Source organism: Primulina huaijiensis, chromosome 1 (genome assembly GCF_012295235.1).
Source record: "Primulina huaijiensis isolate GDHJ02 chromosome 1, ASM1229523v2, whole genome shotgun sequence".
Classification (NCBI taxonomy): domain Eukaryota; kingdom Viridiplantae; phylum Streptophyta; class Magnoliopsida; order Lamiales; family Gesneriaceae; genus Primulina; species Primulina huaijiensis.
In genome coordinates, this window is record NC_133306.1 from 20,717,587 (window position 1) to 20,740,876 (window position 23,290).

The window sequence follows — 23,290 nt, forward strand, 5'->3', positions numbered from 1 at the left end:
AAAAATTTGGAACTATAAAAAAAAATACATGACAGGAGTACATTAGGTCAGCACCAAATTTCTTACGTCAAAGATAGAAAGATTAGCAATGTTGATCAATCAAGCTGATTTGATATTAGTATATGCAGCAACCTCCTGACTGGGCCAACTTCAGCTGATAAACTGCTTTTGACCCGAGGAATGAAGAATATTTGCAGTGATGCAAACTGCAATCCGAATCTCAATATTTCACCTTTAAAAAAAAACAAAAAAACCATATATTTTAGGAATCAGCCGAGCGCGAGTATTCTAGAGACTCGGTCAATGTCACTGGACAATTAAACAAGTTGTCTAGAATAAGTAAGGAAGTTAGTGTTGATACCAAAACAAGTTGCTTGAATAATACCTTATAATTATGCACCGAATTGAGTCCCAAAACTGAGAGCATGGCATTCAAGATTCCTCAAATTTAACTGCAAAAAGGAGGAAATAAACTTGTGAATCTAGCGAGTCGTCAAAGCAAAAGTTAGGCTGAGGTATGAGTAGACAAGGCTGGAGATAATGATAGGGAAAAAAATATAAAAGGCTGGAGGCGAAAATCATCATACTTTCTACGCTCCACAAGATTCTAACCACCTCACTTGAAAGAAATATAATGCTAAGTGGTCCTTTTTTCCCCGGTTATGCTGAGTATGATTGCTAAATCCCTCAGTGGTTTTTCTTACACAACTGTTATTTGCTGATTTTATGTGGTCTTCTGTATAAATCGAATGCCATAACAAGAGAGTATCAGTTCTTGCAAAAGTGGAGATCGTAAATATCGGCAGCCAAATTTCTCAGTCCTCAGATGTGAATAAATAGGTCACTCAGTCAGTTACAGGACTAAGAATTGTGCTAGTTCTCTAGGAGTAGGAAAATATAATTAAGTTCACCCTGAAGATCTTAGGATGACTTTTACTTTTTAACTTTTTCTAATCAATTTTTTTTACCTTGTTTGCAGGGGCTGCATGGGATAGAGCATTACTTGCAGATATTAGGTTCCTTTCTGCTTTTGCGCCGTAAGACTTTTGAAAGGTACAATAAGTGAATGAAAGGAATCTTACCACCACGGCAACTCCTGTTTCAGCAAATCTAGGAATGCAAATGAGTCTGACCACTTGCCCCTCTAATCCTGCAGTTTAGTGCTACCAGTTATATTTCTTTGGGGTGGGTAAAATCCAACCAAGCTATATTAGGAATGCTGAGTATATAATATGGATCCATACCCTTGATCAAGCTTGTTTGATATTTATCCTGATTACCCACAAAGTAAACATGAGGACATGTCTCAATGAAAAATGGATCTCTATCAGTAAAGGGATAGCAACCTGCAAAATTTAAGAGCATAGAACTGATTCTTATCAAACAATTTTAAAACAAGAATTGAACTTTGTCAGATTTAAGTGCTGTGAAAAGATGTTCCATTTTGGAAACATTATATTTTGCTGTCTTGGTGCCTAATACAACTATTACTTGACTTTTAACGACCACAAACAAGAGTTGTCAATGCCATATAACGAAAAAAATTGTCAACTTTTAACCACACATCCAAATTCTACAAAGCGGCAAAATAATCACCAGGAATCAAGAACAGAATTAAAAAAAGAAGCAAGAAGCAGGTCTAACCAAGAGTGTTCGGGGCTGTTGGCGCTAGGTGCCTCCATCTTAATGTTCTTTCCACAAATTCAAGTCTATCTTTTGCATCTGAATACTTCTCTAGATCATCAATGTTCTGACCTGATGTTCCAAGAAACCTGAAGAAAGTACGAAAATAAAACATGTTAACCCAATTCCAACATATATTGGTTTAAATAATTCACCTTACCTCACATTGTCTAGCTCAAAGGAGTGAGGGTTAGTGCACGATCTGAAAGTGTTAAAAGCTGATGATCCAGGGAAAAGGCATCTATGCAAAGGCTTACAAATATAACAAGGAGAAAGATTGAAGTTAAAAAAATGTAGTCGGTATAAAATGCAGCATATAATCCTGGATGGAATAACCTGTTGCGGCAATGAAAAATTTGCAGGGTCAGTGGTTCCTGGCATTATATCTAAAGGTATACTGGCAGCGATCTGCACATTGTTTCAAACATGCATCATAGTTCATCATCCAATTTTTGTGGCAGCATAATCATGGAAATTACCTGAGTTAAAAAGATATCAAGCTCTTTTATTGGCTCAACTAGTCTAGATTGATCCTTTGAACCCAAATTCTGCAACGCTCAAGTGAAGACATCAAGAAAACTAATAGACTCGGAAACATGATTAAATGCTCAATGTAAACCAGTTTTCATACAAAATTATTGCTATCTATGGTCTATCAGTCAAGTGTCCTTGGTAATCACACGGCATGGCATATCAGGAAGTCAGAATTGTGTGGTATCTGGCAGTTGGCATTCCTTTTTCCATACTCAGAACTGGCTTGGATTCTTGGAAACAATTGGCTTTAAATATCTGAAATTGTTGATATTGTGATTCAAGGATGATCCATTTGCTCGTTTAATGTTTGATCAGATGGCTAATCAGTTTCACAATTTTCAAGATATACAAAGATTATACATCAAAGCAGAATATGACAAGGTCGAACAGGAAGTAAGAAATTACACTAAAATGGTAATCATTATGGGAGCAACATATTACCTGGCCATTAAGAAGTCCACGTGGATATTCAACAGAATTCCCAGCAATGACTACCTGAACAATTTTAGCTGCAATGCCTTGTTCCTGGCACATTGTACATTTACACATGTATGCAAGATCAGATGTACCATTCTTCGCAAAGTCATGGCGTCACAAGCAAGAAAAATAGCATATGAGGATTGTCTGAACCTTGTCATCTCCTAGATGTCCAGTTATATGGTCAACAAATAGCTGAGAATGGAGAGGATTGGAAATGGTGCTCCCAACACTCAATCCCGATACAAAAACAACATATTTATCATCACCTGTTTCAGATGGAGTCCAAACATATAATAAGCACATATCACATCCAGAGATCAAACTACTCATGCATTTAATGGAACTCCAGTGGAATTACCATTCTAAAGCACGATGATGACTCTAAGAAAAGTCTGTTGAAGTCTAGATATAGTTTTAGTTATTTCTCCATTCGTGTAGATCGGTACGTCTTATGTAGGCACAAAGATACAAGTTCTCGAATGGGCCAATGACATTCCAAGATTGTCATCCTGCTTGTGCAGGCTAATATGCATCACATTCTACATTAATGTTTGTAGAGAAACTTTTTTACATCTGATGTCGTAAACACATATCTTATTGAAATTACGAGTTGAAGAAATAAGAAGACTGGCCGATGTTCGCTCATCATGTTAAAATCCGTTTAGTGATTTTCTCTGCTAACATAGTATCATTAATAAGCATCACTTTAGTAAGGCCTTCTTCCAAAAGTTTTCATCCCAGAACTTTGCATTTGGTTATATGCACGTGTGAAATATTGATTCTTTCATCTAGTCTACTATCCATCAATGAAATTCAAATACAATAAAAGTATGGCTTAGCCGAGACTGAAAAAACATAGGAAGTTGACTGCGCTTCTACCAGAACCAAGATTGGGTGCTATCTGGTGAGGAAGCCCGGCTTCTAAGACATCTTCAACCAAAAAATCACCAGCCCCAGTTTCTTTCCCGTGTAAGGCAACAACTATACCTACAAATAAAAAATCGGGTCAATCGGAATTACATATTGCAAGTAAGAAGGCAGTAAATTACTATGCAAAGATCAGGAACAGTGAAGCTTATCATAAATTCTTCATGAATAATTTTTATAACAATTCAAACATTTGAAACCATTTGAGGCGACACCAATTACGGAAATTGAGTAAACCACCAGATAAAGATTTTGTTGAGGAGACAATCTCAGTATATCATAATTGACTCAAACAGAATGAAATAATCTGAAGCGTACAAACTTGTGACCTATTATCAGGTGGCCAATTCCAAAAACTAGTGACAAGCTCCGTGCATACCTGTTACATATATAGAAGGCACAAGAAGAGTGCCACGAAGTTTGACTCTTCCACTCTCGTCTTCCAAAACTAGAAAATCGTCGGAGTGCATAAAATTATGGGGTTTTACAAGCGGGGTAGCAGATCTCTGTATACCATATATTTGGAATTAAAAGATTCAGGATAAAGAAGTTTTTAAATTTGACCAAGTGGAAAAACTTTAAACAGTGAAGCAACCACAGCCTCAGCACCTCCTTAGAGTACTCATCAAGTATTGAAGGTTTGAGTTTCATATCCTTGTAAAGAGTTCCAACAATGATGCATTCCTTTCCTTCTTCAAGTCCTAGCACAGTACAAGCTGCAGCAAACATGGAAGAACAATGTGAAACTAACCATGAAGATTAGGTAAACTGATTAAACCATACAAGTTACATACCCGTAGAAGATTTCCATAAAATTCTATGATAAAATATCTATGCACGAAGACATGGGAGCGGGAGCAAGAACAAAGAGGCACAGAAAGAGGTCCAAGTTAAAACTTAAAAACACTCATCTGACTCCCACACTCTGTTCTATTTGTTACACTAATTTGGGCCAATAGCTCCCATAATTTATGTCCTTCGATAAGTTGCACCATTTTGAAAACATTTATTGCTGCCTCAGTGCTTAATACAGCGGTGATCCAAGTTTTACTGACTATAAACCAGAGCTGTAAACAGCAAACAACCAAAAAAATAGTCATTTTAACCAGACATTCATATTCTACAAAAAGGGTAAAATACCAACAGGGCTCAACTAAGGTCCATTTTTTTCTGTCCGTGCTACATTTTGGGTAAATAGCCAAAACCTCCAAGTTCAATAGGAACTTCAAAAGTGTCAAAATCAAGGCGCAAATATTTTCTGCTTTGTCAACTTGTGTAAGTCATGGACTATGGTTTAAATAGCACATAAAACCAATAGCAGAGACTGTTAGTCATTTTTTTCCATCTGCCCCCTTTTTTTATATTTCTCTGTAAGTTTTTTTTTTTTTTTGGGATAAAATTTCTCTGTAAGTTAAGCATGTGGTTATTCACATATATGGTTATGCTCAAGACAACTACAAATGGAGGCCCTAGATAACTAATTAACTGAACAAATTATCAAAAGGTAAATTGCATTCTCCCAACAGCGTACATTCAAGTGAAACTACAAATGCGCTCCTTTAAAACAATTTCGCCAGTTTCATAAGCTATAACGGTATGGACAAAATCACCAGGTTAAGGTAATTGAAGACAAGTGCTTTAAGTAAAGTCATAAGCTTTGCACAAAACTGCAAGTATCTACATTAATTTGGAAAAAAAATAGAGGAGATAATACCAGGCAGATGGTGCTTCCAGGTAGGGAGAAGGGAGTAAAGAAGGGTTCTCATGAGATGTAATCTTGCAAAATATATTTGACTGTACTGCTGCCCTTTATACATTTCCTTCTGTATCTCAAAGCTCTCATCCTACGATCAAGTACAAAAAACACGTCGAATTGAACAAACACTACGAAAAAGAGAGATTTTTTGAAGGAAAAAACAGGAAATTTATAAAAGCAAGGAGGAAATAGTTACCAAGGATTTATAAAGAGACTGTTTTCTGAACAGGACGCCGTTGCCTGAATCCACCTCCATGGGTTCAGCTGCCATGGCGGGAAAAGGGTCTTCTAATCTTTGCTGGTTCGAAGAAATCAAGCAACCCCAATTTCTCTTTCTATTGCAGAAAGGTATCAAATATTAATTATTATTATTATTATATATAATATAAGTGCACATTATATTAATTGTTTAGAGTCAATTATTATTCAAACATGTTTCGCAATTATTCGAACTATTGTTTGAAAATAAGTAATTGAAATAATTTATAATTATATTTTTAATAAATAATTATATTAATAAAATATTAAGTCCAGTTAACAGCTCGCAAAGTATCAAATAAAATAATTTAGGTTCGAATTCAACTTGAAAAAATTTGATATTTGAGTTTGGTTTGAATTCGAGAAATAGCACGAATCAAATATTTTTCAAATCAAATCAGCTCGATTCGTTTATATCCATAGACTTATTATGTTTTATGTGCCAATTTTGTCCTTAAAGTTTTAAAAATTAGAAGAAATAGTCGTCGTTTTATTTTTTAACTTCACGTAAACAATTAACTATTCACTTCACGTAAACAATTAACTATTCGAGCACGTGAACGTCACGTATTTTATTATGTCTTAAAATTAGAACTCTGAGAACCTTATTTTCATTTCATCAATCGATTTTTCCCTGTTTCTTCCATGAATCGATGAGGCGGCCAGAGACATTATCTGAAAATCGTCGGTGGTTTGACGTCGTAAATCCTTCACGAGTCGAATGTAAGTGCTTTCCTCCTCTAATTGTGTATTTTTGTTGGGTCTTCATCTCTCAACTCAAACAACTCTAATTGATCCCTTACAATTTGAGAGAAAATTTATGGTTGTTTGATTGTATATTTTTTGGGACTTCTTCTCTCACATGTTTCTATGCATCAATCAATGTATGAAAAACATTTTGTATAGCATACACACATTTTAAAGCATACATATTATACAATCTTCTGACCTTCACAAAATCTCTAACATATTTTTCGTTTAAACCATCGTGATGGCATATTTTAATCTTATTCTTGTTCGAGGAAGTACGAATTATTTTAGCAAACCTATATACCACTTGTTTATGAAACATACAGACACTGCATTTTATTACAGAACAATCGGTCTTGCATAGGTGGTCATCTCTTGGAAAGTTGGCTGTTGAGGAACTCCAGCACTGAAAGCCGCTGCGTGCAAGAAAGGTCCAAATCAAATACAATTTTTTTTTAAAAAGGTAATAATAATCTGCTCAACTTAAGGTAGATTTAGAAGAAAAATTATGGACAATTCATACCCTTTGTTCAAGACCAACTTCCTCAGCTCTTATTGTTAGAGATTCCAACAATTTAATGCCCTCCTGAAAGCCAGTGATAGCCGTGTCTTCGTTAGCAAGGTTTCTATCAACATCAGCCACTTTTGCCAGCGATGTAGCTACATCTATAACCTGAGTTTATGATTAAAAGTAAGACACAATTAGAAGAGCAATGGCAGAGACTACAGAGGGACGGATACTAAGACCAAGTTCTCAGCTTATAATAAACCTATTAACAAAGAAAAAAAATTATCGTTGATCAGTCACATATATAGGAAACACTAGAAGCAGCACTTATGCTATATCAATTGCTCACCAACGATGAAACATTAGAATGGAACTTTATTGCATTTTGGCGAACTTCCAAAGCCTTAAAATAATAGGATCTTGCAGCCTGTAAATCCCCTTCGTAGTACTTTAGGTCTCCAATTTTATTGAGAGAAACAGAAAGTGTATGTATTATCTGCACAGGTCCGAACACAAGTTGCATCAAACTGGATTTGCAGAAAAATGGTTGTTCAGTGGCCTAATACAAATTTATACCTCCAAATCATCCTTCGGTACTTTCGAAAGGAAGCTGACACTCTCCTCAAAATATGATATTGCAGCACTAGCATCTCCAGTTGCTCGACTGAAACAACCAGTGTTATTTTCTTTAAAAAATGACATATAATAAATTTGTGGATCAAAATGCAAACAATCTTTTGACTAATAAAACCACAAAATTTCTAAATCCAGACAAAGAAAAAGATAAAGATGATGGGCATACCAGCAATCACCGAGCATACCTAAAACCGCACCCAACTGAGAGCATAACTCAGGAGTGTTTCCAATCCTTTCCAACTGTTCTCTAACATCTTCCACACATATGCTAAGCCTTGATTTTGCACTTCCTATGTTATTTGCACGAAGTGCCTATAAATGAGAAAGAAAAAAATATGAATGGATATACAAATCAGAAAATAATAGCTAATATGGTAGGGTTTTATAAAAGAGTAGAGTGAGAATGTAACCAATGTTCATATAGTCCCAGTAATTTATACAGAAAATGCCTTGTCCTTAATGGGGTAGGGATCTATAAAAGGAATATGAACATATATAGTAATCAAAATACATCATCTAATGTGGCGTGCTTTTATAACAGAACAGGGTGAGAATTCAACAGTTGAATTGAATCCCTGCAATAATAAGACACTTGTAGCATCAACAATAAACAAAAGGCAGAAATTTAAAAAAATTACCCTCATGGCCTGCTGCACCAAGAAAGCACCCCTCTCAAGGGACACGTCCTCGTATATCACATTTTTCATTTCACCATCCTTTTCTTCCTTGTTGGTATCAACTTGAGACCTCTTGATCCTTGCATGACCATCAATAAAGCNCGGTATCAACTTGAGACCTCTTGATCCTTGCATGGCCATCAATAAAGCGATCAACCACAGCTTGAAGATCAGGATCATCTTCAATCTTCACAATGTCAGAACCACATATAGGACAATCCTTGAAGCGTGATACACAGGCTCTAATATCATGGAAAGAATTCATCAAGAACATTCATATAGAAAGCACATGACTAAACTAATTGATGGGTGACATTTAAGTGCATATCGCTTACTTGCAATATACATGGGAACAAGGCACACACTTGCTACATTCAAACAGAAGTGCTTGACATATCATGCAGCTGAGAGGGCCTAACTTAAATGTATGAGAATCGTATCCATAGGGGCACTTGGGAGTAATTGCTGGATCTTTCTGAGGTGTGGTATCATTCGTTGACTGCTTCTTATGTTGGTTTTCAACAGATTTTTTAATAGATGCATCATCAGGTCGAGAAGCTTTAATAAAAAGACAGACAGGTTTCATCTTGGTTTACAGCTGCAATAGGAAGATGACATGTTAAAAAATTCATTTAAAGTTTGAAAAACCCTACAAAAGATAGAGCCTCCCCATCCCCACAAACAAAGAAATCACGCAAAAAACACCAGGACATGGTTTCAATATTTTAGCATAACAAATGGATCTAATTATGGAAACTTTTAGACATAATCAGAAAAATAAATATTTTGATAATCTACCTGCGAGAGTTTACAACACTAGTTAGCATATTCATCTAGAAAGGAATCAAGGATAAAAGTATGCAGTGTAAAAAAGAAAACAGAAACATAAAGAGCAAAACAGAAACTAATGGTGATGTGAAAGAAGACTTAAGCAGTGCACAGCACTTATAACGAACCTTATTCACGGTTTATGTCCAATATTCTTAGAAATTTAACAGTAGTTACATTAGCTAGAGTAGTTCAGTTGATCGTATTGATAATATGATACAAGTAATAACACCCAGTCACAAAAACTAGATGAGAAAAAGTTAACACAAATCTTCAAGCCAAGGGTTCTACTGTGTGTTTAAAATACCTCGTCTACATATAAATAAGGCAGAATCTACCTCGTACACAACTTATTTCAATATAATTTCAACCAATTTCAAACCAAAAAAACAACCAGATTCTGTCAACGTACATTTGCTGCAAAAAATTTCAACACACTTGCAAAACAAGTTTCTTTTTTGAGAAAAAGAAACGTCATAGAAGGAGTTTGAGCTGAAGCTTAGCTTTTCTACATAAGAACACTGAAAATTACAAAAGGGAATACGGAAACACAAACAGCTCAATCACACGATAAAAAAATCATTTAGTCCCGAAATCCATGGGGAAAGTGCGATGATGAACCCATAAATCAAACAAAGAAATGGGTTTTGTGATCTACCTCTTGCAATTCCAAGTGCACTGCGATATCTAACCTAAACGCAAAGATAAAGTGCGTGCAACACAACACAGCCACACGGAGAGAGAGAGAGAGAGGACGATCGAAGGAAGAGTAGAAATCAGGAAAGTGGACCTTTATTTTCAAGTCTCTTTATTTTTCATTAAAAAGAAATTATGATATGGTTCCCCAAAAAAAAGGATATTGATTTGGTAAAATAAATAAAATAATAATTTATTTCTCTAAGGATAATAAAGATGTGATTTATCCACTCAGAATTTTGTCTTGGGTCTAGAATGAGTAATTAAAAAATAGTAATATTTTGGGATTTTTTTTTAACTTCATTCAATTTTTTTTTTTAGAAAATGACATCATCAAGTATATTTCAAATACACTTAAAAATGTCATTTTCTTAAATAAAAAAAAATCGACGGATGATATTTAATCAATTTCCCCTAATATTTTGGTTTGATCCATTATACTTAGGATAAAATGATTGATTGTAATTTTAATTTTTTTTAATAATTAATAAATACAAGTAAAAGAAAGATATAAAGCATTTAATAGTTTGAAATATATAACATAATTAATAACATAATTAATTAATTAATTATTTAATTGAGATTTGATAAATAATTCATACATAAAATTGTAATCAAACATTTGATTGGATTGAATTATTAAAATAATCAATCATATCAGTCCAACAAACCAGACATAAGATAAAGTACTATTTAAAACTGGGCTCATATAATCCAAAGTGATGATGTGTACAACACCAAATCCATTTCAGATAAAGTAATACAACTTGGTCCGGTAACACCTAAGAGGGTCTTGAGTTGGAAACCATATAGTAGAGAACATAAGATAGGATAAGAAATATAAAAAGAGAAGGGAAAAGATGAGAAATGAAAATTATTTCTTATACTTCTCCTGTTTTTCCAAAAAGTAAAACATATAAAGACATCTCAATGATAGTTAAGCTAGATGTTGATAGCACCTAAGAATATAATTGAAAAATGCATCAAACTCCTTGATTTCTTGTGTCTTCCTTTTATTAGAGTAATTGTTCAACAAATCAATTTATAGTTTCAGTTTTATTGAGTTTAATGTAAAAACAATAATTATTTTAATAATATTTTACGGTTTTATCCAATTATGACATTTTTATTATCTGTAAGTTGTACATATAAAGCCATTGAATATACAATAAGTGTCATGAATTTTGTCTCTCAACGTAGTTCATAAATTCATTAGGAAGTATACTGTATATTCTAAAGCAGTTCCTAGTCGATTCAGCCGCATAAAATAAGAATAAATGTCAATCAAGCTTGAGACTAACATCAATGATGTAAACGTCATATTTTATTGGTAAGGACATGGAGATGTTTATTCATACAGACGAGTACTCATTTGATAAGACACTGAACAACCATCTCTTTGACTTTCTAAGAGGTTATCACTTATCGAGTAGAATAGTCAGCGGTTATGGTTGTGAATCATTATTCCTTTGACTCGGACAGCATGGAGACTCTACATAGCAACATGTACTTTGACTCGTTTTCCGACTTCATTGAGGGTCATCATGTGACGATATTGAGTGTAATTTAAAAATACGTAAGAGTCAATACATTGTAGTCGGGGATTCACCTCTCACCCCAGAGTGAAGATATCATATGTGATATGATGAGTTAATAGTGTAAAGAATATCTGGACAGAGTAAGACATGTATTTTAAGGAAATGTGTTTTCTTAGTTGCATATACAATGTCACTATTATTACTCAAAGATACATCACATCGCTATTGAATTCATTTACAACTCTCGATAGACCAATTGTTGCATATTTGATTGAGATATATGAGTTCAAGGGATCGTACTGTACGCTAAACATAACTTACTGGTTCTTACAGGCATTATCAGTGATACCTAGGAGATCATGGGGCGATGCTACTAAGCGCTCTTACCATGATACGATGGAAGCAATCAGACTTGAGTTCTGATGTTTTTTATTAAGGGTTGATGAAAAGAATAAGGAAAATTATGGTTAACCCGAATAAAGACAAATGTTGTCATGATGGAAATTAAACAAGTTGCTTATAAAAGAGTTTATAATTAGTTTTCATATTTCGAAGTTGTGGAAATTAGCAGTCATAAGTGAGAAGAGTGCAACTGCCTAGTTTAGTGAAGGAAGTTCCAGAATAGGCAGCTGCTAAAAATGAATCAATGGAAAATTTTGATCACCGAAAGTTTCACTTTTCAGCATAAAAACGAGATTTGTACCATTCTCACATCTACGATGATTTATCATGAGTTGATAAACACAACAACACATCATAGTCTTCTTCTCCCTCTCTCACTCCTAAATATCGACCACCACCTTTTCCACCAAGGTTCATGACCGAGACTGCCTCAGTACTATCGTGTGACCACCGCTCCGCCACTGCAACCCCACCAAAGATCTTGAATTCCGACGATCGTTTTCAACGCTCAAATTTCGTAAAGATTTCTAGTGCAATCTTGATGAGAGACTCATTATCTGATCGTGCACCTAATTCAAAGAATCGAAGAAGGCATTTATTCCAATAGATCGTTTGTAGGGATATATAAAAAGAGTTATTACGGCCTAAACACAGGGTTATAAATGGTTTTAGATCATACGACGTCCGACGGAGTTTTGATTATCAAAACATAAAAGTTGGAAACTTACGCTGCTTTTTGGGTGAAGTAAATTCTCTGTGAATGATATGAGTGAAACATCATATGTATTAGGACAGAAATATATGGATAGATCAAAGAGAATGCTAAGACTCACCCAAGTCAATTATATTGATACTATACTGAAAAGATTCTCTATAGAGAAATCCAATAGATGAAATCTACCAATATGTTACAGTATGATGTTATCCAAGTCTATGTGCCTTAAGACTGATGATGAGATAGAAACTGTGAGGACTCTAATTTTTGAAGAAAATCACACAAGTAATAAACCTCGGGACTTTTAGCTCAAACTTTTCAAATAAAAATCTCAACAATTGGACTTAAAATTTCAGCTCAAGATGTGCAAAATCAAGTATAATGGAGCTCGAGACGTCGCAAAACCGCAAAGATCGAAATGTAGCCACTCGGAGACACAAACCCCTAGCTCATGAACTCTTCTACCTAGCTCAACGAAGCTCATTCATAATGTCCTAAGAAGACCAAAAATGCAGCCAAGAGATGGGCTAAGAGTTGAACATAATTAAGTTGCAAGTAGTGACCTTTTAACTAATTTAGATGACTCTTGAATTGGCTAGCAACTTGGACCATCATTGGAGGTATTTTGAAGGCCAAAAATCGGTGGGAGAGAGCAGCCCTACAGCCATATTTTGTCCTTTAAATATCCAAACATATGCTGAAGAAATGCTACACAAAATCCTCCCAAAGCCTCTCAACAATTCGAGCAACACAAGGCTGCAAAAATCGTGCCTTCCAAATCGAGTTCGTGCAACAGTGAAGTAACATTTCAAGGCTACATTCTATCCATTTGTCTAAACACCTAGATAGTTAGAGTCAACGTTAAGAACGCAAAAGTAAATTAAATTAAATACCCATAAATGATTTTAATCATATGACGTCTAAGAGAGAGTTTTCATTGTCAAAACATAAAAATTTTAAACTTATGCTGCTTCTTGGGTACGAGAAAACGATAACTTTCGTCCAAAATAATATGGTAATTTGAATTTTCTGGTTACCGATTTGTTTTTTAACCATGTTACGCTAGTGTAATTGAAACTCCACAACTTACATTTAATTATCAAATTGTTTCTCGAGAAGATTTATCAGGTAAGTCGAGTACATTGTCATGAACATGTTCATTTTTTTCCTACGAATTGGACAAGGTTGGACTTAACGAAACTAATAGTACAGACTATAACCCGCACGATTAATGCCGTGCTCGAATCTTTCAGTCTTGTGGCACATATGATCTGCTAATGGTCTTGTTCCTTCACATTACCTTGAGCATTGTTTGTGACCCCATTAAAGAAAGGTTTTAGAAGAATTAAAAACCAACAACAAATAGTTACAGTAAGCTTTTCAATAGTGGCAGGAGGCATGATTCAATCTTCTCATGATTCTGTGTTGATCTAATCGCACATGCTTTGATCAATGTAGAATAGGTAACAGAGAACGGAACTCACGTTAGATTTCTTCATCAGTTATAGTTACAGATACGTATGCTGTTGATTGTCGAAAACGGATAACATATACAGAGAAAATAATCATCACTGACTTCCAAAAGAAATCCTGAAATATTTTCGTCAAGAAAAAAGTAAATGTTTAACAACGAGAGTAGACAATGCATTCTTTATTGATTCTGGCCTTCTGGGGGAAGTAAATTTGAAGCAGATTGGCTATATTTTAGTGGAGCCAATTATTTGGTTGATCTGCTGAGCCATTTGCAACTGCATCTGAATCTTAATCATCTCAGCAAGAACATCCTCAGCTGTCGGCTGTGGCTGAGAGCATACTGGGATCTGGACTTGGACTTGGGCTTGATTCTCAGGTTCATTATCTCCGTACAGCCCTGGTTTCACCTCATTAGTAGCACAAAAGGTGTGGATCCGAAAACCACACTCGGGTTTCTCACAAAAGTAATACCAGTGCTTAGAATTCAGCTCTTTTGTGCAAATCTTGCAGTGTACAGGGGAGCCATTAAAATCTGGTAGTTTGAAGCTGAGAAATACCTCATGCTGATGGGCTTGGTGGGTCACTTTGGGAGGTAAATACGCGCAATGCACATGGACATCCACCTCGCACATCGGACAGCAGTAGGAAAACGAGCTTCCCGGCGCACCACAGCCGTTGCACAGATACGAGCTGCTGCAGTAGGTGGGGCTTGGCAAGAGAACAAGGGCGTGCTCCGGGTGGGACGGGTGCTTTACATATCGGTTCGCGTTCCCGCAGTGCTCATGGAGAAAGAAATTGCAGCTCCAGCAGGCGAAGATGGAGTCGTGGCACGGCATATGACAGCCGTGGCACTGAAACTGCTGCCCCGCCTGAACTTTGTAGAGGGTCAACGGGTGCTGGTGGCCGAAATGCTTGTACTCCATTTGATCTTCGGCTTTTCAAAACAACCTTCTGATTCAGTTTAGAGAATTGATCATTCTGCATATGATCAGATCGGAAGTTTATTGAGTCAACAATTCCGGCAAGTGGTTGGGGTTGACTTTGAAAAAAACCCTTACATCCATCACGTATGTGACTTTAAATGGCCAATAGGCATCCAAGTCAACTACCTCGACTTGCTTGTATTATATCGATTTATTCAACCACAAGGCGATAACTTGCATAGTGGGGTACAATGATTATTTATATCTTCCTTTTTTTCTCATGAGCATTTCTTAGATAGATCCAATGTGGACGAGGCTGTCTTCCTTTAGCCAAAACATGTTTAGAAAACAATCAAAAGAATCTGTGTTCTTGGCGAGATGTTGTCACAAGAATCAATGAGTATAATCTTAGAAGGCTCGTGTCTAGTTCTGTATTCTTTTTAGCTAGCTAGATACACAATCAAAATATTTCCACATGTTAAATACGTTGTTCAGAATTAGATTTTGTAACAACTCACAAATTCTAGCTGGTGTGCTTGTATGTGTTGTGTTAGTCCAGCTGGTTTCATAAGATATATCTACGTTAATATTTTGTTGCTTGGTTTTGTCAAAACATTGTCCTACCCCTGGTTTAATGGATATTAATACACCTAAAGTTGGGGTTTTATGGATAAAAACAGGAAAATTGCTCCATGGAAGAACCAGAGAGCGACTCAATACACTTCAGCCATCAACATGCATTACAATATCTCGAGTCACCAACGGATAAAGATTACATTTGTTCTGGCTGCAAACTCGCCATAATGCCAGGAATATTCTGCTTTCAGTGCAAACTTTGCCTATTCTTCCTTCACAAAGTATGCTACAGAATGCCTATAAAGCTCCTTCACCCCGCAGACCCGAACCATCACCTCACCCTTTTAGCCAAACCAACCAGCAGATGTGAGGCTTGTGGAAAGCATATTTCTGGCTTCTGCTACAGATGTACTAAATGCAACCTTTCATATCATATGTTATGCATAGCACTGCCTCTTTCACTCAAAATTCCTTCCTTGCATCTTCACACACTCAAACTAGAGCTTAAACCTCCTTATGATTTTCAGTGTGATTTATGCCATAAATCAAGCTACAGCGGATGGCTTTATCGTTGCAGACTATGCGAGTTCGATGCACATATTTCTTGTGCTGTCACTTACAATAAAGTAACTACTCGGTATCATAAACGGAAAGCTGATTACTTAGACTCTATCTCTCCACAGAATGAACTGATGGAGATTCTTTCACAAGGAATGAAGGTTATGGAGGAGAAAAATTCTAAAGACGCCATTCATGAACCTCAAGATCAATCATCTATGGTTTCTGAAAATTTTACTTTGCCAAGTTACCAGTTGAGCGGCTCATGCTTTTCAATAGACATTGCAAAATCTATTCAGGAAGATGAGTTACAAGCCGGGAAAAGTATGAAGAGAGAGTTGAGTCTGGCTCCATTAGCTGGAATTGGCTCTCAAGTTTGGACGGAATTAGGCCATCCAAATGTCGACAGGACACAGTTCAAGAACTTGACAACAAACACGGAAGATGTAAGAATATTAAACGTTGTTTGATTTGTTGTGCTGCTTTGCTTGTGTTAATCAAGTACACGACTCAAAATGGAAATTTTGGAAATTGGTTCGCCAACTGGCTTAATACACCCAAATTTGATCAAAATAATACAGCAATTTTGTAACTTGAACGAAAACTCTTTGAACATAACTTATATAGCCAGAAGAATATCATAATATCTTTACTTTTTTAAACCAATTAAGCTCATTAGAACTTAGAAGTCAATTGGGAGAGTCACTGGAAATTTATCCTAGCTCCAGCGATTACTATTGGAGATCACTCATGAAAGTTTAAAGTGTGATAAGTTGCACATGTGGAGGGCATCTACATGGTCACTAGACATGGGGTGTGTAAACATCTTGAGGAGTCGAATTCTTGCGATTTTTAGTATCCAAACTCGAGCTCGAATTTTTTAGCTGACTCAAAGCTAGCCAGGAAAATGAGCTGTTACGAGCACAAGATTTGGCTCGACGTCAAGTTCTAATATGAGCTTGATTTGATTGTCCTGCAGGCGATTCCGAAGCGTCGATTTTGGTCCAAGCTTCTCATATGCTTGTAATTGAAAGAGATCTTGAAAGATTGGGACACGAGAGCATGAAAAGCAATATATAGGACGCAATTTGAATGACAATTGAAGATATGTACATCATGTATGTATATGAATACATGCGTGTTTGTAACCAATATTTTACTATACACGTGATCTGATGAATTACATTGGTTTAGTTTTAGTTGCAAGCAAATCATTCATAATGGTAATGATCGAAAGCGCCCTCTGAAATATCATTTTGTTGGATCATTTAAGTTTTGAAGATTTAACAAATTGAGTCAAAATGAACTGATAATGAGCTAAAATGAATTGAATTGAATATGAGCTAAACTGAAAGTATTATAAGACAAAATCTGTTGAAGTCTAACTGATATCAAGGTCAACCGAACTGATAGCTGAAGACTAACTAGACCAAAAGATAGTTGAGTAAATGAAGAAACATTCTCTGAAGAATCATTTAGACTACTCATAGTTATAAAGCTGAATTATTGGATAAAGTCTTATGTACCAACGGTTTCTAAATTGTATGAAATTCGCGAGCACTATCTACAGTGTACGAATTGTCAGAGAAGATACTAACGTGAAAAAAGGGATTAACGGCTATCATTTTTGGAACTGATATAATATTTAATTTTACTGACTGTTGAATCCAAGTTTATAAATAGAAGAACTTTTAAATAAGTTAGGCTCTCAAGAATCATCGCATAAGTTCAAGTATTCAAACTTTCAATAGTCCAACTGTTTTCAAGATTCCTTAGCACATGCTTAAGTATTATATCATATCACTGATGATCAATTTGTGCTTAATATTTTCATTTTGAAATACTTGTAAACTATCTGTTAGTGTATTGTTTAGTGTTACTTAAATAAGCAAGCTAAACTAGAAGTTCAATTTGGCAAGATTTATGTGATAAAACAATGGGAAAAAAAATTGTGTCATAAGCAATCATTCTGAAAACGGAAAAATTAATTCGTTTCATATAGGACATGGTGGGATACCAAAAGTTTGCAGTTTCTGAGTAATTTTCAGAAATACGATCATAAAGTAAGTGTGATACACGCAAATATAATTATATAATAAAAATTAAAAAAAATTAATTTTCTGAAAAAACAATTTGAATCATTTTGTTATTTATTTGAATTTAATCTCTTGTCATATTAGACGAATAAATTAATTAAGAATTTATATAACTTTAAAAATTGTTTATCAAATTAAAATTCAAGCTGTTGAATTTATGTTATATAATAAATGACAATAAAAATAATATATAAAACAAAATGAATTGAAATAAATTTTAAAAAAATATTATATATTCAACCACCACGCATAAAGCATAATATCTTAAAAATCAATCAAATTATGGATTTTATCCATGCATAAATCATAATTTAAATAAGTGAAGTACATTAAGGACAAATAATTATCCATTTAAAATCTTCGTGACTAACTCATCAAAACATTATTAAAACTAATGAAATAGTAATATTGATAGTAAAATATAACTCATATTATTCAATTTAAATAATATTTAATCTCTTACAAAAAATTTTTACTTTTTTTTTAGAATTTTATATAACAGATAATTAATTTATATCTTAATCGACTTTCGTAGACTAATATTAATAACTATTAATTTCTTGTTAAATACAATTTTAAGTTCATCTAGCCAGCGTTACGCTGATCTACTTGTTAATATGGATTGAGCTACTGGAATGAAGTCAAATATTGACATTATGAACTTCGATCGAATTTTGCCCTTCATTTGTTTGATCGGGTAATTCCATTAATTTGACCCTTAATTTGAAAAATAATTTTCGAATTTTCAAATTCTATAAATTCTGTAGTTTTTTAAAATAACACAAAATACCATGAAATTGGAGACCGACACAGGTCTCACCTTAGGCTAAAATAATTGACACTTTGGATCGAACCTCACTCCTCCATATTTGTACTAAAAAAATACCATGATATTGCACATAAATATTAATTATTAAATGAAATAAAAACCGTAAATTCATAATAAGTGCCGCAGTTTTGTGAATTTCTATATGTAAAAGTGCCATTTATTTTGTAAATAATTATTATTCCTTGTCTATATATTTAACTTCATTTAAAAATAATTTTTATGTAATAAACATTATATTATACATGAAAGTACTATTTTATTTGGCTATATATTTAACTTCGTTTAAATTGTTTTTATATAATAAACATTCCATTTTAGATTAAATGTGTAATATTTTTTAAAAAAAAAATATTTTAGATAAGAGCAATTTAAGAGTATAATAATGATATATTTTCATTAATTTTTATTCCTAAAATTAAATGTGATTTTTTAGAACTAAAAAGTTGTAGATTTTTGGGATAATTTATCACTATATCCTTATAGTTTTCCTTTATTCCCAATTTTGTATCTTGAGTTTTGTATGTACTAATTATATCCCTCAATTTTTAGATTGTATCTCGATTTTATTTCAACCGTTAGTTTAATGTTAAGAGGTTATTTAAATCATTTTTTATGCTAGCTTAAATTCCTAGGAAATTGGAAATATTAATACAATTTATTTATTTTCTTCAAAAGTTCGTAAATTCATAGGAAATTGGAATGATTAATATAATTTATTTTTTCTAAGGTAGATAGAAATCAATATATATATTAATTTTTAAAAATATTTTCTAATGAAATCTCAAGAATTCACCGAAAAAGTATAGTATGTTTTAAAATTTAAAACATTTAGGAGATAAAATATCATAATATAAGTTTAAAAATTCATATTGAAAGCAAGTATTTTGAAAGTCCACAAATAAATAACTATTCGACATTTGAAAGTTACCAAAGGTGGTTCTCTTGCTTGGTTATATGTTGTGTGTTGATTTATTACCAATATCACATAAAAGTTTATCGCTTGATTTTTCACTCGAAGGAAAATGGAGAGAATTATATTTTTATTCATTTTCCATCTACCTATCAAATTAGATAAAATGTGTCCCAAATGAGTTTTCGAGTTGGTGGATTAAGTGAGAATTTGGTCGATGGTCAAAAGTTCGATTCTCCTTACCAACATTTTCTCGGACGACCTTGTCTTATATGTCCTGACTAACGTTATTTGCAAGTTATTGTGTTGGCACAAATATTTACCCAATGCGTACCGAATGGTAACGATTACGGATTCTCACGTCATAAAAAAAAATTATATACATGCAGTCAAGTCTAGCCTCAAACTCTTTAAGTCTATGTGGCCAGCGTTATGCTGATCGAGCCTACTGGAATGAAGTCAAATATGGGCATTATGAACTTTTATCGAATAAGTTTCGAATTAGGAATCTGATAGTTCAGTATTATGATAACAAAAAAATTGAACTTTTAAGCTGTCGAAACGTGCAATCCGTGAGCATATCACCTGTTGCTAGTAGCTTTCTCGCGGGAATAGATCATCTGCTGTAGACATCCCCAATGCTGTGACCAAAAAAAAATAAAAAAATTTAACGTTTTTTTTATATTTATTTTAATTCTTTTTAGTTTTATTTTTTTTTTAGCTTTTTTTTTAATATTTCTTTTACTCACTCTCCAATTTTCATTTTTAATCTTGTTTAAAATATATTATAATTTTTTCTTTTGCCATTTTTGGACTTTTTTGTTTCCCTTTTTTTTCCTCATTAATTTTTTTTAAAAAATTACAACTCATTAATTTTTTTTAAAAAACTACAATAAAGGAGGAGAGGATTTCAATAAAAAAATTTCCTATTTTCTTGATCATTTACATGTCCAATTCTTTTCTAATTTTTTGACTATCGGATTTATTTATTTTGAGAATAAAATATATAATTATTTTTTTTTCATATTGACATATTTAATCAATTGGTACATTAGTATATAGTATATAAGCTAAGTATAAATTATAACAAGAAAAAACCATACAATAAAAATTGACAAGATAAAAAGAGAATAGAAAATACTTTTTAAAAAATTAGAATGTATACACAAAAAGGTCAAAAAAGAAAACAAAAAAAAATTAAAAAGAAAGTATTAATTAAAATATATAAAAAGACAAAAAAAAATAGAAAATTGTGATTATGGCTGTAAAACGACATCATAGTCTCTCTTGTGAAGATACCTACAATAAATGCAATTTTGAAATTAAAATTTTTTTTTGTAACAGCATCCTCTACGATGTCCACAGTGGAGGATCCGTTCCCCTTTCTCGCATGCCCTGTTATTAGGTACATGCATGAATGTGACAAAACCACTGTTACCTTCAGGGAAAGCAAAATTAAGGTTCCAAATTTTTTATTACAGTGTTTTCAATAGTCTCTTCTTGTCAAAAGTTTAAATCTATATATTTGTTGCACACCACAAGCGACCATGTAGTTGTGTTTAATAAATCCTCTCTTTTTTCCAAATTGGAATTGGAATTCGTTTATTCTTCTTGGCAATTGGTCATGTGAGTCAAACAATAATAAGACAACATTTATTAAAAAAAGTAGCCAACTGCCAACATATTTTGTGAAACAATCAACTTTTTCTAATTGCAACCACACTTTTGTTTCCCAAAAAGAAAATTAAAACTGTGTTGGGTGAAAAAGAGATCACAAAGAAGGAGGTGGCCATGAATTCAAGCATGGAATTGTTGTTGGAATTCGAGCTGGACTTTGTGTAACTCTGATGGAAAGAAGTTAAAGGTGAAATTGGTTGGCAAGAGATCCTTTATGCATGCTTGTAATAAACACATGGACGAATTACTTGCTTGTTTATAAAGACAAGAATTTTGCACTTGTGTTGCATGCAAAGAATGCATATGCAAATTATGAGAAGGGAGATGGTTAGAAAGGGCGTTTTAGCGGTTTTGTTTTCTGTTTTTGTTGTGGGATGTGTAGAAGGCAGGAAGTTGGGGCCAAATGAAGAAGAAGATAAGAAACCACAATGGTTATTTGATGGCAACCCTACTGGTTGGATTGGTAATGCTGGAGGAAGTGGGTCAAGTTTTGGACGTTCTTTTAGTTGGGGGAAAGGGGTTGGTTTCAGCTTTCATTACGGGAAGCCTGATTGCCTAGGAAAAGGTGGAGGTGGGGCCGGTGCCAGAGGTGGTGGAGGGGTTGGCAATGGTGGTGGTGGGTCTATTGGGTCGGGCAATGGCGCTGGACATGGAGGTGGTGGAGGTAGCATTGCTGAAGGAGGTGGACATAACGGTCATGATGGTAGGAAGCACCATGGTAAAGGAAAAAAACACCATGGAGTTGGTGGAGGTTTAGGTGGGTCCAATGGCGCTGGTGGAGGAGTTGGAAAGGGAATTGGGAAAGGGGGTGAAGCTGGAGGACACGGGCATGGAGCAGGAGGCGGCATAGGGGGAGGTAACGGTGCAAGTGGAGGGATTGGTAAAGGTGTTGGTGGTGGAGGCGAAGTTGGTGGTGGTAGTGGTGGTAGCATAGGTGGGGGGAATGGGGGTGGAGGTGGAGGTGGAGCAGGAGGTGCTTTGGGAGGAGGAATACCTGTTGGAGGTGGCGCTGGAGCTGGAGGAGGGGGAATAGGGAGTGGTGGAGGCATAGGAGGTGGTGGCGGTGGAACAAGTGGTGGTTTGGGAGGTGGAGGATTAGGTGGGGGAATAGGAGGTGGAGCTGGAGGAGCAGGTGGTGGTATTGGTGGAGGAACAGGTGGTGGTGTAGGTGGAGGTGGAGGTGGAGGTGGAGGAGTCGGTGGGGGAATAGGAGGTGGAGCCGGAGGAGCAGGCGGTGGTGTAGGTGGAGGTGGTTTAGGAGGTGGAGGATTCGGTGGGGGAATAGGAGGTGGAGCTGGAGGAGCAGGTGGTGGCATTGGTGGAGGAGCAGGTGGTGGTGGAGGAGGGATCGGAGGGGGGATAGGAGGTGGTAGTGGAGGTGGTACTGGTGGTGGACCAGGGGGAGTTGGAGGTGGATTAGGAGGGGGAATCGGAGGAGGAATTGGAGTTGGCATTGGTGGAGGAACCGGGGGTGGTTTGGGTGGTGGAGGTATTGGCGGTGGTATTGGCGGTGGAGTGGGTGTAGGAGTAGGTGGAATCATTGGAGGTGCAGGCAGTGGTTTGGGAGTAATTGGTGGTGGGGGTGGGGGTACCGGATTGGGAGGAGGTGGAGGTGGAGGTGGAGGTGGAGGTGGTACTGGTGGAGGAGTAGGTGGTGGTTGGGGAGGAGGAATTGGTGTTGGAACCGGAGCTGGTGGAGGTTTAGGGGGTGGCGGCGGTGGCGGTGGGGGTGGCGGTTTCGGAGGAGGTGGATTGGGTGGTGGAGGAGGTTTTGGGGGAGGTGCTGGAGGAGGAGGAGGATTCGGGGGTGGCATTGGAGGTGGAGATAAACAGAATAGTGGTGAATCACAGAAACCATGA

The 23,290-nt window shown here is 35.4% G+C and overlaps 4 protein-coding genes across 4 annotated transcripts; 2 read left to right on the forward strand and 2 right to left on the reverse strand.

The window, feature by feature from the left end:
* On the reverse strand, window positions 1-5,724 carry LOC140983626 (DNA polymerase delta small subunit). The gene is made up of 15 exons (XM_073450748.1): window positions 5,577-5,724; window positions 5,339-5,468; window positions 4,234-4,340; window positions 4,004-4,130; window positions 3,577-3,684; window positions 2,848-2,963; window positions 2,659-2,742; window positions 2,163-2,231; window positions 2,020-2,091; window positions 1,844-1,935; window positions 1,645-1,772; window positions 1,245-1,346; window positions 1,083-1,150; window positions 386-452; window positions 1-232 (listed from the first exon to the last, which is right to left on the reverse strand). Exons 1-14 carry the CDS (start codon window positions 5,649-5,651, stop codon window positions 393-395), a joined length of 1,338 nt encoding a protein of 445 aa, XP_073306849.1. The 5' UTR covers window positions 5,652-5,724; the 3' UTR covers window positions 1-232; window positions 386-392.
* An 856-nt stretch (window positions 5,725-6,580) lies between these two features.
* LOC140983635 (protein NCA1-like) lies at window positions 6,581-9,882 on the reverse strand. Its single transcript, XM_073450760.1, has 9 exons — window positions 9,696-9,882; window positions 8,545-8,807; window positions 8,329-8,451; window positions 8,171-8,279; window positions 7,699-7,844; window positions 7,473-7,560; window positions 7,246-7,392; window positions 6,912-7,061; window positions 6,581-6,804 (listed from the first exon to the last, which is right to left on the reverse strand). Exons 2-9 carry the CDS (start codon window positions 8,793-8,795, stop codon window positions 6,757-6,759), a joined length of 1,062 nt encoding a protein of 353 aa, XP_073306861.1. The 5' UTR covers window positions 8,796-8,807; window positions 9,696-9,882; the 3' UTR covers window positions 6,581-6,756.
* Window positions 9,883-14,792: 4,910 nt separating this feature from the next.
* Window positions 14,793-17,012, forward strand: LOC140983641 (protein VACUOLELESS GAMETOPHYTES-like). The gene is made up of 2 exons (XM_073450774.1): window positions 14,793-16,364; window positions 16,898-17,012. The coding sequence occupies exons 1-2, from the start codon at window positions 15,477-15,479 to the stop codon at window positions 16,943-16,945; spliced, it is 936 nt and encodes a 311-aa protein (XP_073306875.1). The 5' UTR covers window positions 14,793-15,476; the 3' UTR covers window positions 16,946-17,012.
* Window positions 17,013-21,146: 4,134 nt separating this feature from the next.
* Window positions 21,147-23,290, forward strand: LOC140972436 (uncharacterized). The gene has a single exon (XM_073434865.1). It carries the CDS (start codon window positions 21,719-21,721, stop codon window positions 23,288-23,290), a length of 1,572 nt encoding a protein of 523 aa, XP_073290966.1. The 5' UTR covers window positions 21,147-21,718.